This window comes from Vidua macroura, chromosome 10, assembly GCF_024509145.1.
Source record: "Vidua macroura isolate BioBank_ID:100142 chromosome 10, ASM2450914v1, whole genome shotgun sequence".
NCBI classification, from domain to species: Eukaryota; Metazoa; Chordata; class Aves; order Passeriformes; family Viduidae; genus Vidua; species Vidua macroura.
In genome coordinates, this window is record NC_071580.1 from 1,521,293 (window position 1) to 1,536,746 (window position 15,454).

At 47.9% G+C, this 15,454-nt stretch overlaps 1 protein-coding gene and 1 long non-coding RNA gene across 4 annotated transcripts; one reads left to right on the plus strand and one right to left on the minus strand.

Moving 5' to 3' along the window:
- Positions 1–1,886: 1,886 nt before the first annotated feature.
- On the minus strand, positions 1,887–3,160 carry LOC128812321 (uncharacterized). The gene is made up of 2 exons (XR_008438686.1): positions 3,083–3,160; positions 1,887–2,457 (listed from the first exon to the last, which is right to left on the minus strand). It is a non-coding gene; the product is annotated as an uncharacterized LOC128812321 (long non-coding RNA).
- Positions 2,848–14,346, plus strand: MLF1 (myeloid leukemia factor 1). 3 transcript variants are annotated; one of them, XM_053986614.1, is made up of 8 exons: positions 2,848–2,955; positions 7,592–7,766; positions 10,577–10,621; positions 11,445–11,534; positions 11,824–11,952; positions 13,445–13,604; positions 13,867–13,999; positions 14,152–14,346. In XM_053986614.1, the coding sequence occupies exons 1-8, from the start codon at positions 2,909–2,911 to the stop codon at positions 14,252–14,254; spliced, it is 882 nt and encodes a 293-aa protein (XP_053842589.1). In that variant the 5' UTR covers positions 2,848–2,908; the 3' UTR covers positions 14,255–14,346. The 3 variants fall into 3 exon arrangements, with proteins under 3 accessions (XP_053842589.1, XP_053842590.1, XP_053842591.1); XM_053986616.1 differs by lacking the exon at positions 2,848–2,955 and adding an exon at positions 6,503–6,645; XM_053986615.1 differs by lacking the exon at positions 10,577–10,621.
- The last annotated feature ends 1,108 nt before the right edge of the window (positions 14,347–15,454 follow it).

Here is a 15,454-nt window from a genome sequence, read left to right on the forward strand (position 1 = left end):
CACGAGGAGTTGCTCACAGAACTCTTTTAATCTGCACAAAGGAGCTGCAGCTGCAGCAGCCCCAGACCTGGAGAAGGGCTGAGCAATTAAAGAGATCCCAGTGCAAACACAGCCCTGCATCCCTGGCACCCAGCATCCCATAATGAGCTCCTTCCAACAGCTGCAAAAGGAGCAACCACTGCAGCCTTGGGATCCTCACAGGATCCAGGAAAAATGGGGAATGAACAACCCCTGCAGCCTCATCCCTGGGATTCTCACAGGATCCAGGAAAAATGGATCAGCCTCATCCCTGGGTTCTGCACAGGATCCAGGAGAAATGGGAAATGAACAATCCCTGCAGCCTCATCCCTGGGATCCTCACAGGATCCAGGAAAATCAGGAATTAACCCCTGCAGCCTCATCCCTGGGATTCTCACAGGATCCAGGAAAATCAGGAATTAACCCCTGCAACCTCATCCCTGGGATTCTCACAGGATCCAGCCCTGGAGCTGCTGTGGCTGGGAGAGATTTCATCCCTGGGAGTCAGAGCTGGCACAAAATGAACCAGGGGAGTGTGGCTGATGTGGAGTGCTGGGAAGAGCTGTGGGAAAGATCCACATCCCTGTCCCAGGGTTAGAAATCATTCCTTTTCCCAGGGCTGAGTTCAGGGAATCATGGAATGCTTTGGGTTGGGAGGGACCTTCAAGATCCACCTGGATGGGCAGGGACACCTCCCACTGTCCCAGGTGCTCCAAGCCCAGGGTCCAGCCTGGCCTTGGGCACTGCCAGGGATCCAGGGGCAGCCCCAGCTGCTCTGGGAATCCCATCCCAAAATCCCATCCAGCCCTGCCCCCTGGCAGTGGGAGCCATTCCCTGTGTCCTGCCCCTCCTCAGATTCCCTACAGGAAACATGCTGGGATAACCAGGTGGGATTAGAAGAGCCTGGAGTATTTCCATGGCATCAGGAGAGGGGATCCTGTTCCATCAGGATCCATCACACTGCAGGGATCTGGCCCGGAGGGGAGAAGGGACATGAGGGGAGAGCTGAGCTGAGGCTGCAGCACTTCTGCAGGTCACAGCAACCAGGTGATTCTGCTCTCAGCTGCTGAATTTGCTCAGATCCCAGGGTTTGGGACTCACTGCAGGCTGGAATGGGGAGTTTCTGGAATGGGAATGTTTCTGGGAAGTGACTGGTGGCAGGGAATGCTGCCAGGGAAAGGGTCACGCTGAAGCCTTCAGTTTTAGCTTTTGTGTTTTCCAGACTCTGCACTGCCTCAGTGTGTGACTCTGAACTCCACACAGAGTGCCAGCAGCTCTCCTCACAGCCCAGGCACACACAACAATCCTTTTCCAGCCCCACAACCAAGGACACGGCTGCAGCTCCAGCCCCAAAAGTGCAAACAGCAGGGAATGGAGGAGAGCAACCTGGGAGGGTGGGGCTGCAGCACCTGGAGCTGGGATTGGGCACTGAACCCCAATGTGGAAATGGACCAAAACTTGTAAAAGTGTGAAAACTCATGACTCAGAGTCCATCTGGGGTGTAGCCCTGGCTGGGCTCTTGTGCTGCCCAAGGTGTGACTTTTGAGGCCTTTTCATAAATCCCTGCTTTATTCCTTTATCCTTTCCAGCCTCTGTTCCAGGTGGCCTCTGGGGAGCAGAGAGCAGCAAATAAACCAGCTCAGGGAGGCAGCTCTGCCTCTGCTGGGCTTTTTACGACCAAATCTCGTGCCAGCTGGGATGGGTTCTATTGCTCAGACACAGAATTCAGCTTTGTTTCAAGCCACACACAGAATATTACAAATATTTTAGTAATCTCAACCTCTGCACTGCAGTTGCTCACATATTTTAGAAGTATTTAAAACTGCTTTGAAGGTAAAGTCTATTCACACTAAAAACACCATGAGCAGTGTCGTTAGCATAGTGATTAAATAATTTACAGTGGCCATTTATTAATCACTTGTCAGCATTCTGATTAACGGAGATGCTGTGGTTGGTTTTAGGGCAGCCATTCCAGGCTGGAATGCTCCACTTGTCACAAACCAGCCAGGTGGATTTCCTTTAACACAATCCCTGCATCAAATACAAAATTCTGCAAATTCTCCTGCTGCTGGAACTTCATCTTCTCAAAATCCTCTCTGTGATTAATGCTGGGAAAGATCTCCCAAATCCGTGCTTTCACTGAAACCTCCCTTTGACAATTCCAAAGGTTTGCTGGTTGTTTTTTTTTTTTTTTTTTTTTCCCTTTTATCTGCTTCTTCTGCTAAAACCAAGAGTCCTTTTTAAGCGTGACCCGGCCCAAAGCAGGGCAGGGCAGGGCCAAGGAGCTGCCACGGAGCCTTGGGAAGGGGAAGAGCCCTGGAGCATCCCTGTGCCCGCTGCATCCCTGGAACGGCCGCTCCGGGACGCCTCTCGCTGCCGTCCCTCGCTCCGCCCGTTTCCAGCCGCCGGGAGGAGGCCGCAGCTTTATTTTACTGCCATCTACTGGGAAAAAAAAAAAAAAAAAAGAATTTTCGTTCTCAAAGCGCCGAGGAGCGGGACGCGCCCGCAGCCCCGCGGGGGCCGGGCCTGTCCCCGCCTCGCACTCCCCAGGACCGGGGGCGCAGAGCGGGGCTGCGCGTTGATTCTCCCGCGATTCCCGCGCTGATTTCCCCGCGATTCCCGCGCTGATTCCCCCGCGATTCCCGCGCTGATTCCCCCGCGATTCCCGAATTCCCGGAACCTCCCCGGCTCCCGGGATCCGCCCGCAGCCGCGGCCCCGCGGTCGCCACGGCAACGGCGGCGCGCGCGGGGGAGCCCCGCCCCCTCCCCCGCGGCGGGCCGGCCAATGGGAACGGCCGGGGGAGGTCACGTGCGCGGGCGGGGCGGCGCGCGGCGCGGTGAGGAGGGGCCGCGCGGGGCCCGGGGCGCGCAGAGCGCAGCGGCCGCCGCCATGTTCGGGGGGCTCCGGAGGTGCTTCGAGGACGATCCCTTCTTCAGGTGAGCGGCGGGACGCGGCGGTGAGGCGGAGGGGGACCGGCCGAGAGCGGGGCTGAGGCGGCGGTGGGCTCCGACGGGCCGGTCCGGGGCTGTAGAGGGGAGGGAGGGGCGGGTGTGTGGGACCGACCGTTGGCTGAGGCAGCTCCGGGGGTCGGTGCGGGTGGGAGGACCCGGGGGGCCGGTGCCGATTAAAGGAGTCGGTGCAGGTGTCAGGCTCGAGGGAGCTTAAAGGGGTCGGGGCGGGTTAAAGGTGTTGGTGCAGGTGTCAGAACCAGAGCGGGTTAAAGGGCTCGGGGCAGGTTAAAGGGATCGGGGCGGGTTAAAGGTGTTGGTGCAGGTGTCAGAACCAGGGCTGGTTAAAGGGATCGGGACAGGTGGAAGGACTGGGATCGGGGGGGGGGGATTAAAGGGGTCGGGGCAGGTGTCAGGACCGGAGCGGGTTAAAGGTGTTGGTGCAGGTGTCAGGACCAAGGCGGGTTCCAGGGGTCGGTGCCGATTAAAAGGATCGGTGCGGGTTCCAGGGGTCGGTGCCGGTGGAAGGACCGGGACCGGGGTGGTTTAAGGGGTCGGGGCGGGTGTCAGGACCAGGGCGGGTTCCAGGGGTCGGTGCAGGAGGAAGGAGAGGGGCCAGTGCCGCTGTCGGGGCCGTTTCACCGCCCGTGTCCCCCCCGAGCCCCCCTAAAGCCGTTGTAGCGGTTAAACGTCCTCAGCGAGGCTCAATAGCGGAGTTTGCCTCCCCTCTCGGCAGGGAAGGGTTTAATCCACATTTCACACAGAGGAGCTCTTCGCCTCCTTGGCTGGAGATTCTGGAGTTTGTTTGCTCTTCAGTTTCCTAAGTACAGGTTCTGAGCAGTGCAGCTCATCCGGATCTGTGTGCGTGTTTAATGAATCACTTAGCCGCAGGCTGCCTCTGAACTCCTCTCAATGCCAGCACTACTTAGGGCACCAGGTGTCCTTCAATTAAAGCTTTGCCACGTGTGTGTGAGAGCACTGATGGCAAATTGTCTCCCTGTGCTCATTTCCCGAAGGGACCGTGGTGCTTTTCCCCAGCAGATTGGGTTTTGTTCTTACTCCTGTGAGGCACAGGTTGTCCAGAGAAGCCGTGGCTGCCACATCTCTGGAATTGTTCAAGGTTGGACGGGGCTTGGAGCAGCCTGGGGTGGTGGAAGGTGTCCCTGGAACCTTTTAGGGTCCTTTCCAACCCAAACCATTCTGCGATTCTGTTTCCCTACCATGAGCACAGTGGTGGTTCCTGTCTGTGTATTCAAGTCTGAGCCCAGTTTATTCCCTGTGGGAATCTTCTTTTGTCACTGGAATCTAAATGTAAGGAGTGAGTGATGTGAGTGCTTCTCTCCTCAGCCAGAGCTGCTGAATTACCTGCTCTGGCCCCTTTTCATGTCTTCGGTCAGAAACTGTGATTTGTAGTGGATGAAAATGGGATCAGAGCATGCTGAGGAGCCTCGATAATTATTTTAAATCTTTGAAAAAACTCTCAGGAATTTAATTAGCAGCCAAGATAAGGGGTGGGTGAGGAAGGGAACAGCAGGCCCTGTGATGTGGTTTGTTGTCTGGATCTCCTGGTTACTGGGAGCTCTGGCTGAGGCTGCTTAAAGGAGAATCTCCTGCTGAGCTGCAGCACATTCCAGGAGAATTCCCAAAGCTGTGCCACATAGATTAGCACTCTTGGTTTCTAGGAATATTCCTGCTGTTATAAGAACTTGTGAGTTCTGTGCAGGAAACTTCCCTATGCAGCTCCACTGCATGAAATTAAAGTAATAATAGAAATTAGGTCCTGTTTGAGATAACATTTGCTTATTTATTAATGTATTCCTTGTTATTGTCGCCACTGGTGTAGGGAAAAAGGGATTGCAGGAGGTGGAGGCAGGGAGTGTGTGTGAAAGATGAGCTGGAAATGGAGACTCATTTTCTCAGCACTGTCCTGTCAGGCTGCTTTGCATACAGTGAAGGAAATGAGCTGATTACCTCAGATAAGATTAGCTTCCAAAATAGAGTCATAATGGGCTCCAGCTGCCTCATAAGGAGAGAGTTTGGTGCTGAACTGGAAATAGTGCTGGGTTGGAGCCCCTGTGGGAGCAGCTGTCCCAGGGAAGCAGCAGTCACTCACCCAAAGGTGCTGGCTCCATCCCTGAGGCCCTGCCCAGGTGCAGGAGTTGTGTTTGCCCTGCCAACTGCACGCTCTGCATTTAATTCTCTTGAGTTTGTTGTGCCAGGTGCTCTCTCCAGAGGGAATCTGCAGCCTTACATAACTTCCTGAGTAGGGAAAACAAATCTAATATCCATCTAACAGCTAATAAAAAGAAACACCTCTAATACAAAGTACAGTTTACAAAAGTAATAAATGGGATTTTTTGTTCTAGGACTGATTTTTCATGCACTGAAGTAAGCAGTAACGTTATACTTGCATGTTTAATGTCAGGTTAATACATATTAGACAAAAATCTGTTACTGCAGAGTGCTGGAAGAATAAATGTATAAATTGTTTGTCTCCATGCAGAATTTAATTTAAAAAATAATTTAGTGTTCAACACGTGAAGGGCACAGATTTGGAGTGCAAAGCCCTGTGAACTCCTCACTTTCTCCTCACCACTTCTATGCTATAACAAAAATCACGTCCTTCTCATCAAAAGTATCTTCCCCCCCAAAAAAGGTCATATTTAAGTCAGTAATTGTTAAATTAGAGTATTTTACACCTGCTGCCATCCCATAAAATCTGTGCTTGGAGCAAGGATCTTAAAATCCTGCAGGAGCCCTTGTCCAGTACATCCCTGTTTGTCAGGGTGAGCTCCTCCTCTTGGCATTCTGGCTTGAGTTTCAGTCATTGGAACCATCAAGGTTTAGTTCCTTGGAAACTTTGTTTTCCACATGGATTTCTGTTCCCTTTCCATTGGTTTTACCCTATCTATCTGGTTTTACCCTATTCCAGGTCATACCAAAATTGGGGTGTTTCTTTTGAGGCTTGACAGCATTAATTCTTTTTATTAATGATACCCTAAAACTGGGAATTGGGAGCCTTTCCTTCTGTTCCTAAGGCTGCCATTCCTCAGTTTGTGTCTGATTTCCCTGTCCCTGGTACTAAGGAGCTCTTTGTGTGTGATAACCAAACCTCTTTGGGGTTTGGGATCTGCTGGAATTGTGCCCGTGTGATTTCCCTGCCCTTGGCTCATGGCAGCCCTTTTTCCATCTGTTCTTCATCCTGGGCTGGGTGAGCTCCTTATCACCCCAGGCTGGAGCCAAGGCTGGGAGCAGGGCTGCTCCATGGCATCACTGAAACACTTCAAAAGTCTCTTCTGGGCTGAGTTTAAGTCTGGGCATAACTTAAAGGGATATTTTTATGTTAAAAAAAAATCGTATTTCAAAATGAATCCAACCTCGTGTTTGTCTTTTTCACTTGAAAGAGAAAAAAAAGAAACGTTAAGTGTGACTTTGGCACAAGATCAAAGCAGCCACGTGATGTGGGAACTGTTTTTTTTGTGGGGCTGGAGATAAGAGGTGGGGAGCAGCAAAGCTGGGCAGGAGATAACTGGGCAGGGAAAAGTCAGGAGCAGCCTGGAGCTTTTCCTCCTGAGATGTCCCAGAAAAGGCTGTGCTGTCCTGGAGGGTGTGAGGAGTGCCAGGAATTGAGGGGAAGGAGGATGAGGTGTATTAAACCTAAATAAACATACCTGGGAAGTGAGTGTTCACAGTAGTAAAGTGGTTTTCAGTGGGGTAGCAAAGAGGAAGATGAGATGGAAGGAGGAAATGAAGCAGGGTCGTTTGTGTGGGAGGTGTTCATTTGCAGCCTGGCCCTCAGGCAGCAGCACTGCTCATACCCTGTACTTCTGAAAAATTCCTGCTTTGCTCCTCTTTTGGCCTTAATTAGGAATATCAGGGCTTGTCCAACTTGGAGAGCTAGGGAAGTTTTCCTTGGAAGCCAAGCTTTGGGAATACCAGTGGAGGAGGGGGAAAATAAAGAGGAAAACAAAAAAAACCAGTGAGAATCTCCTTCCTGGGAGCAGGATTTGTGGAGAGGGAAGGCACAGGTGCAGCAGTGGGTGACTATAGGAGATAGAACTGGCCTGAATTTAGAGCATAATGGGTGTTTTTAAACATGTGGGACAGGGAGAAGGAAAAGGAGGATGGGAGCTGCCAGCAGGATAAATTTGAGGGATGAGGAGGCATCCAGTGGGACACGAGTTCGGTGAATAGGACTGTGCTAAGCTTTGGAAGATGAAGGGGGAAAATTTAAAATAAATTACTTTAATGTCAGGTGTTGGAGGTGGAAATAGTGAGATATAAAATATGGGTCAGTTTATGGTTCTGGCAGGTATTAAACACAGGCTGGAGTGAAAGGTGTAACCAAGGATGGATATTTTGGAGAAGATGAGGAAAGAGGAAAAGGAATAGGCACACACAGGAGGGCAGCTGAGAGAAAATAGATCTCAAACACCCAACCTGAGAGATGGGAAGGGAAAAGAAAATCAGAAGTTATTAGGAATGGGAGATTGCCCAGTTGGGTCCTAATAAAGTAAAAAAAAAATGGATAAACCCCCCTATGGAATATTAAAAACCAGAGTTTGAGCTGTCCTGGAGCCATTGTCCCTCAGCTGGAATAACCCAGTGCGTCTCTGGCACGCAGGGATCCCTTTGCTGCCCACCATGAGCACATGAGGCAGATGATGAGGAGCTTCTCCGAGCCTTTTGGGCGGGATCCGTTCCTGAGCCTCCCGGAGGGAGGGGAGAGACCGGCGGAGAGGAGAGCGGGCGGCAGAGCCCAGCAGGACTCGCAGGTGGCCACGAGGGGCACCCGCAGGGTAAGTGGCTCTGAGCTCCAGGGGCTGCTCCTGGGACGGGCATTTCCTGGGAAACAGCCTGGCTCTGCTCTTGGGGCCTCCTTCAGCTCTTCCAGCACTCGGGAAAACGGCAGGGTTCCTCTCTTGGTTCCTCGTTCTGCTTCTGTGAGGATGAACAGCAGCTTTAAGGAAGAGCAGGAGGCTGGCAATGACCCTGAAGGTGTAAGGGGCCTTCACACATAGCTTGAAGGGCTGTAAGGGGAACGTTTTCCTACAGATGTAACACACAGAGATGTTCAGGGATGTCTCGTATAGGTCAAGGGAAGAAAGAGGGCTAAACCCATTTTTGGTTCAATTTAATTTAAGACTTTATGGCACAAGTGAGCCAGAAGCCTCATGTATCCCTTAAGGAGATGTGACCACATTCATTAAGTCCTGATATTAAATAATGGTACTGAACCTGCAATTATATTGAAACCAGTAAATTCAGTTCAGGGGAAGGAGTATACTTCATTTAAATGGCTCACTTGGTGGGTTCTTTGTACACCTAAGTAAGAAACAGACAAAATTCTTGTTGAAAAGCTCTTTGGATTATGCTGTCACAGCACATTCCTTATCTCTGCTAAACATCTGTCAGGTTTTACTGATCACTGAACAGACAACATTTAATGAACCAACTGATCACTTACCCAGTGCTTGCTTTCATAAATATAATACATGAAATGTTTCTGTTAGAGAAAAGTGTCCCACGTTCTCTGCACATGTGTTTCCTTTTTATGTTAACTTGACTTTAAAAGCTGCCTGGATGTGGCTGCCCTATCCCTGGAAGTGTTCAAGGCCAGGTTCTTTCCAGGTCCCTTCCAGCCCAACTCATTCCATAATTCCATGATATATTTGTGCCTTCCCTGTGCACTTCAGTCCCTTGTGTGCAGCTATTTCAGTTTGATTTCCACAAGCCTGGCTTTCACCACCTCAGGAATATCCATCCATGGATTTTAAACCCTTTGCAGCTGAATAAACACTTCATGCTCTGAATTTGGGCTGATTGTTAATATTCTCTCAGATACAAACCTGTAAGAATTAAAGCTCAGGGAAATTGGTGTGAAATTCAGTATTTCTATGTGTTACCAAGTGAAACTGAATGTCTGTGTTTAATTGGAGTGTTTTTTCAGCTCTGGGCATGCAGGGCCATGATATCTAACCCTTATCTAGAGCTGTATTTATAGAGGATAAACGTTGGGAGCTGGTTCCTTTCCCTGCAGATATTCAGCAGCTGCCTCCCTGTTGCTTTCATGCTTCCCACTGGATTTTCAGAGACCGTTGGAGAAAAGGCAGGTGACAGGGGCTGGTGGCCAGGGCTGGAACAGAGCCTGTCACCTGCAGCTCCAGAGGGGAACTGGCACATTCCTTCCCCTGCTCATCCAGTTCCTGGCAAATATAGAAACTGCATCTAATTAGGGCATCAGCTTCCCTCTGCTGATCCTTGGGCCTTGCATCAGTGGTGCCTAAAGCCAGATCAGAGCTTTTCCTTTAGAGAAAGAACCTGTAAAGCTCAGGGGTTGTGTCCCTGTTCCTGCAGAGAGGGACAAATGTGAGGCCCAGACCCTTTATCTGTGCCTGCAGCAAAACTTACAGGTACAGGAGTAAAAGAATTCCACAGCTGCCAAAGCCTTCCCAGGGTCTTCTGATGTTCCTCCTGTTCCACTGAAGAGCTGTCAGATGTCACACCAGACTCAGCACTGATTTTTTTTTTGCCTTCTCATCTCAAACTGCTGCTCCACCAAGGACTGAAACCCTTCAAATTACATCTTTATGTAGGAAAAGGTGGAGCTTTGCTACCATGTCAAAATATACTTCATTCAAATTACTGACACTGATTAGTAGTGTTGCAATTCTGTGTTTAATTAAATTGCAGCAGGCCTAAAACTGCTTTAAAAGGAACCGAAATAGTTGGGACAACTCAAGGAGTGCCACTGCAGGATTCAAATTTAAAACTGCTTTTCCTTTCTTCAGCAGGCTTGTAGTTCAGTTTTTAGGGAAGGAGGAATGAGCTAAAACATATTAAGAGATGCTGTTAATTGGATTTTTTGGGATATCTGATTATCCTGTATATCAGGCAAATGTTTAACAGGTTTTAGTGGCTTTTTAGTGTTACAAAACAGAGCTTATAAGCTTTGTATGCCTAATAACTCTTACTGGTGAGGACTTGATATTGAGAGAAAAAAAATATTATTATTTACAGCTCTGCCTAATCTGTCCTGACAGAAACCTGAAGAGTTCCTAAAGCTACTCCAGAATTGGAAAATTCCTTCTTTTCCCATTGAAGTTCCTGCCAAGGGTTTGGTCCTTCTGGCACCCCGTGTGTCTGCAGGCCTTATCTGACTCTCCAGTCTGGGTTTCCTGGAAACACCCCTGGGTTTCCCAGGATCTCACTGCCCTGCCTTGCAGGAATCCTCATTATCCGTGGGATGATTTGTTGATTTGTTGATTTTAATCAGCTTTCAGTGCTGCCTTGACTGGAATGGAGCATTGCAGGGTGGGGCCTGCAGTGTGAAATCAGCACAAAGCTTCTTGTGGGGCTCAAATGTTTGCCAACCTCCAAGTGCTTTTCACACCCACTTATCAATATTTATTAGATGTGGTGGCAGTTAGCACTTTCTAATATCATCAGTGTAAATATAATATTTCCACATACCCAGGGATTAATTAATTACCAAGGCCCTCCTGAGTGATTTTGATTAGATGGGAAATGTTTCATGTAATCTGCTGCATATAAAAGTAATTTCTGCTGTTCCTGATAATAATTCCAGATGTTGCTCCTTTTCTTCCAGGCCACCAGCTTCTCCCTCATGCCCTTTGCAGGTTTTGGGAGAGGGGTTAGTATCCCTGGAGTAGCTCCTGTGTAAGCTGTGTGTAACCAAAGCATGGCAGAGGCTGAGCTCTGTGCTTGCATCCTGCTTTTGGTGCTGTTTGCAGTTTGGGAATAAGAAAGTCCAGGGGGAAATCCTTCCTGGGGCAGTAACCTCTGGATGTGGATGGGGTAATCCCTGGGGAAACTGCAAACTTTGAGTGCTGCTGGAGAATGCTCTTGTGGGGGTGGCACAAACCCACTGCTGCCAGTAGTGGGAGATGGGATTGGAGTGGTTTCCAGCTGTGGTTTGGGGTCTGGAATATCCTGTAAAATATCCAGCATCTGCCCATAGTTCTTTCCCAGAGGATTCCAATTTTTTATACTCAGAAAATAAGTTGAAGATTTTCTGTCCTTTAATTTTGCTTCATTTTGGGCTTTAATGCAGCTTTAAGTTTGCAATGCTGAAATACATAACTCTGGAAATTATTTTCTTGAAATTTAAACCCTGAAGGGTCACACAGGACTTTCAGAGCAGAAGCTGGTGATGTTTATGAACACATTTGTGAAGGAATTGGATATTTGAATATCCAAGGAACATTTCTGTTAAATAAACTCATTTTGTGGTCAGTTTGACATGCGAGTGACAAATCTTCCACTTTCATCTTCCCAATATTTCCATCTTTATCCAGCTCCCTCAACTGCCTTTTGAAAAGATGCATTTTGGCTTGTCTGTGTGTGAAGTGCAGTCTGAGAAGCTTTTTGAGTTAAAAATGCATGTGAAAACTAGCTCCAGGACTGGGAGAGTTGAGACTGTTTTAACTGGAGTCTTTTTTCCCCCATTTTTTTAGTGGGATGCAGATTTTGGGGATCCATTTTCTGCAATGGACAGGATGATGTCAAACATGAGGAACAGCATGCTGGAAATGCACAGGAAATTTGTGAGTTCTTTTGGAAATCATTCTGAAATTTATCACACTGGAGAGTGCCAGTTATTTCAAATATTCCTCAGAAAATAATGCCAAGAAAAATGGGACTAATCTCAAGGAGATAGTAAGAATTGAGGGATTTTTTTCCAGATTATATTGTGTTTATAATTTTTATTTCTTCTTTGTAGATAAGACTGAAGTTTTATGTGGTGCCAGGAGGGTTAATTTTGTGAAGGGGTATTTTCCATAATAAAATAATAAGGAATAACTCTTCCATTCATGAACTTGCCTTGCTTTGTAGGATGACCTGTCCATCCAGCCTGAGGGACACAGTTTCAGCTCCTCCTCCATGATGACCTATTCCAAAGTGGGGGATGAACCTCCCAAAGTTTTCCAAGCCTCGGCCCAGACCCGCACGGCTCCGGGAGGGGTGAGTGATGCTGGGATCCAGCACACAGGAGCTGGGCACTGCCCAGGATTCAGCTGCAGCCACACCAAAGCAGTGTCTGCAGCTTCTTTTCCTGCAGACAGTTACTCTGGAATTCACAGAATCCTGCCATCACTGAGGTTGGATTGAGTCCAAACTGTGCCCAATCCCCACCTCGTCACTGAGTGCCACCTCCAGGCATTCCTTGGGCACCCCAAACCTCCCTGGGAGCCTCTTCCAATGTTTATTCACCCTTTCCATGGGGAAATTCCTGTTGATGTCCACCCTGAGCTTCCCTGGCCCAGCCTGAGGCTGTTCCCTCTCCTCCTGTCCCTATTCCCTGGGAGCAGAGCCCGACGCCCACTGGACTGCACAAAGAAAATTTAGGGATTGAGGAAAACACAGGGCTCTCAAAGCTGCTCTGTATTAAAGGTCTGATTTCCTCCCTGTAATTCTGTGCTTTAAGTACACCCCAAAATAAATTATAGTCCCATCCAAGGCTGGGAAAACTGAGCACAGAGCAGCAATTTTCCAATGCCCTTCTCTTTGCTGTAACGAATCCCTTTGCTGTCCACTTAAACTCCAGGAGAGGCAGTGATTTATGCAGCCCCTGCCTTCAAAGCACCCCTTTGCCCAGACACTTACATAACCCTGAGCTGCAGCTCCCGTGCAGCTGTTGTGTCTAATCCTGCCGGGAACTGGGAGCGGGAATGTGAACCCATGAAAGCCTAGACAGGATCCCTAAAGGCCGTGGGCAGGATTGGCTGGGAATGTGTCCCAGCTCCAGCACACCCGTTATCACAAGGCTTCTAATAATAGCCCAGGACACTGATAAGGGCCAGCCTGGCTTCCAAGCCAGTCAACACCACAGCCCAGTAACTGGTTGTTCCTCACGCTGGGAATTTTGGCATCGGCTGTTGCTCTTTCTCTTGCCAAGGAGAGCGTTGGAAACTTGGCTCTGTAGTGTTTTTAAACTGAGGGGTTTTTCTCCAGTAATTAATATCCAGTTGAAAATCTTGAGGTGTTGTTTTATCTTCCTCTCAGGTGGCCGAAGGAAAATAGGCTTGATTTGTGTTTTGTTGGTGTGTTTGCAGCCAACACAGGAAATCAGAGAATTGGAAAAGCCTGGAAAACGGGACTTTTTTAAAGGAGAGATGTAAAATTACTGGGGGACAATTAATCCTTTGCATGGGCCTGGAGTAACAGGACAAGGGGGGATGGCTTCCCACTGCAGAGAGCAGGGATGGATGGGATATTGGAAGGGAATTCTTCCAGGGAGCTCTGGCTGCCCCTGGATCCCTGGCAGTGCCCAAGGCCAGGTTGGACACTGGGGCTGGGAGCACCTGGCACAGTGTGGAAGGTGTTCCTGCCATGGCAGGGCTGGCACTGGATGGGCTTTAAGTCCTTCCAGCCCAAACCATGCTGGGATTCTGTGAACTCTTTTACCTCATTTTTAATTGGAAGGACACTCAGTTCCCTTGTTTTTTTTTAACAGGTTAAGGAAACAAGAAAAGCACTGAAGGATTCTGAAAGTGGCCTGGAGAAAATATCTATTGGTCACCACATCCAGGATCGGGCTCATGTCATCAAAAAATCCAAGAACTCCAAGACTGGGGATGAAGAGATGAACCAAGAATTCATCAACCTGGATGAATGTAGGTGTTTTTAGGCAGCTAATGGGCTTTACACTGTTTCACACTCTGGTTTGGAAATTCCAGCTTGAGATATCTTAAAAGACACTTCTAGACTGAAAGTCTCCAAATCCAAATTCTCTTTTACAGATCCCCAAAAACCGTTGCAGACCATGTGGAGAATTGTAGACTACAAAGTTAAAAATCACTACCCAAACGCCCAAATACTCATTAATGTTTTTTCCTCTCTTTATTAACATTTCAAATAAATGTATCTGTTTTCCAGCTGAGGCTGACACCTTTAACGAGGAGTGGCAGAAGGAGATCATGAAGTTCAGGCCTTGCCGAAGCAGAGGAGCTGTGGAAGCTTCAGGATCCAGAAGTGGCCATTACAACGCCAGGGAAAGTGGATCAAGAAGGTAAAAATAGTTCCCTGTTATCCTGCAGGATAAGGAAATTGCAGCAGCAGAAGGAAAACCCAGTTCTGAAGCAGTATTTATTCCAAGGGGAAGTGCAGGTTTTATTCCTCCTTTCTTCATGGAGATTGTGACCACTGTTGCTCTTTTTGCAGAGAGAAGCCACTTGGAGCTCCAGGATCCAGAGTGCCCAGGGATTCCTTGGAGGCTCTCAGCGTGAAAGGAACACACCTCCCCCTGAAGGGCTCCAGGAAATAACTGTCCCCCCTCCCTGGGGATGGAGGTTCCCTGGAGCAGATGATGGTGCTCAGTGCTCGTGTCCATAAAAATACACCCGGATTTGTGACCAATCTCTGCTCTGTGTTGTGCCTTTGCTCCTCCTGCTTCTCAGTGAATCCAAACCCAACAACTTTCTGCCTAAAAGCACTTTATGGAACATCTCTAATCCTGCTGAAACCAGCTTGGATTTGCAGAGCTGTTCTGCTCTAGCTGCATCAGTCTCAGGCTTTACTAAGCCTGGTACTGCAGCTCCTCCTTCCCACTCTAAGTTGCACAGAAAGCAAATTTCCTTTATTTTGGGTCGTTGAAATAATTACTGATTTTCTAGGTTAATTAACAGAACTTGAATACACTGGAAAGCACTATTATCTATACCTTTAAAATCATATTATAAATTGTTACAGAACCCCCACACTCACCTTGGTGTAACATAAAATGAGAGGAAATGCTGAAATATGACAATAATTTACATTAATCAGAGTTTCTATGTTAATAAGCTGTGCTTGCACCTCATTTCCTATTTCATCTGTCAACTTTGTATTCCTGATCCTTTGTTTGTTTTCTGTGGAGTTAGCCCATCGTTTTCCATTTTAAGGATTACTGAATGTAGTATTTAATTACTTTAATTATCCTGTAGTAATAATAGTGTCCTGAGATCAGCTGCAACTAGGAGTTACTCACGGGAAAAATACGTGGGAAAAATGAGTTTGAATGGAATGATTTCACCATTTCTTGTGTTCTAAAGAGCCCTGGATACAGGAACCCCTCTCCTTTCTGTGTTCTTTGTGTTTTACTGAGGGTAGAATGACCTTAAATCTACAGCAGTGTCTGAGAGCAGGAAAATCCTGGGATTCCAGGTGTTCAGTCCCTGTACTTCTCTACCACACAGAATTGTCCCTGTGGTGTAGCAGAAAGAATTACTGTAAATTAAATAACATTAAATAATATAAATTAATAACATTAAAGCATTACATAAATTCAAGGCTCCATTATAATGTAGCCATTAAAAGTACTGTTTGTATGATAAAATAGGGTTTAGTAAGTTAAGAGTAATATTTGTTTGGCCAAGAAGCCTCTAAATCATATTTCATCTTCCTGCAGTTTCCCCAGATTATTTAATTTTAATTAATTAATGTTTATTAATGTGTGAACCTAATCAGCAGCACTTCTGTTGAGCTC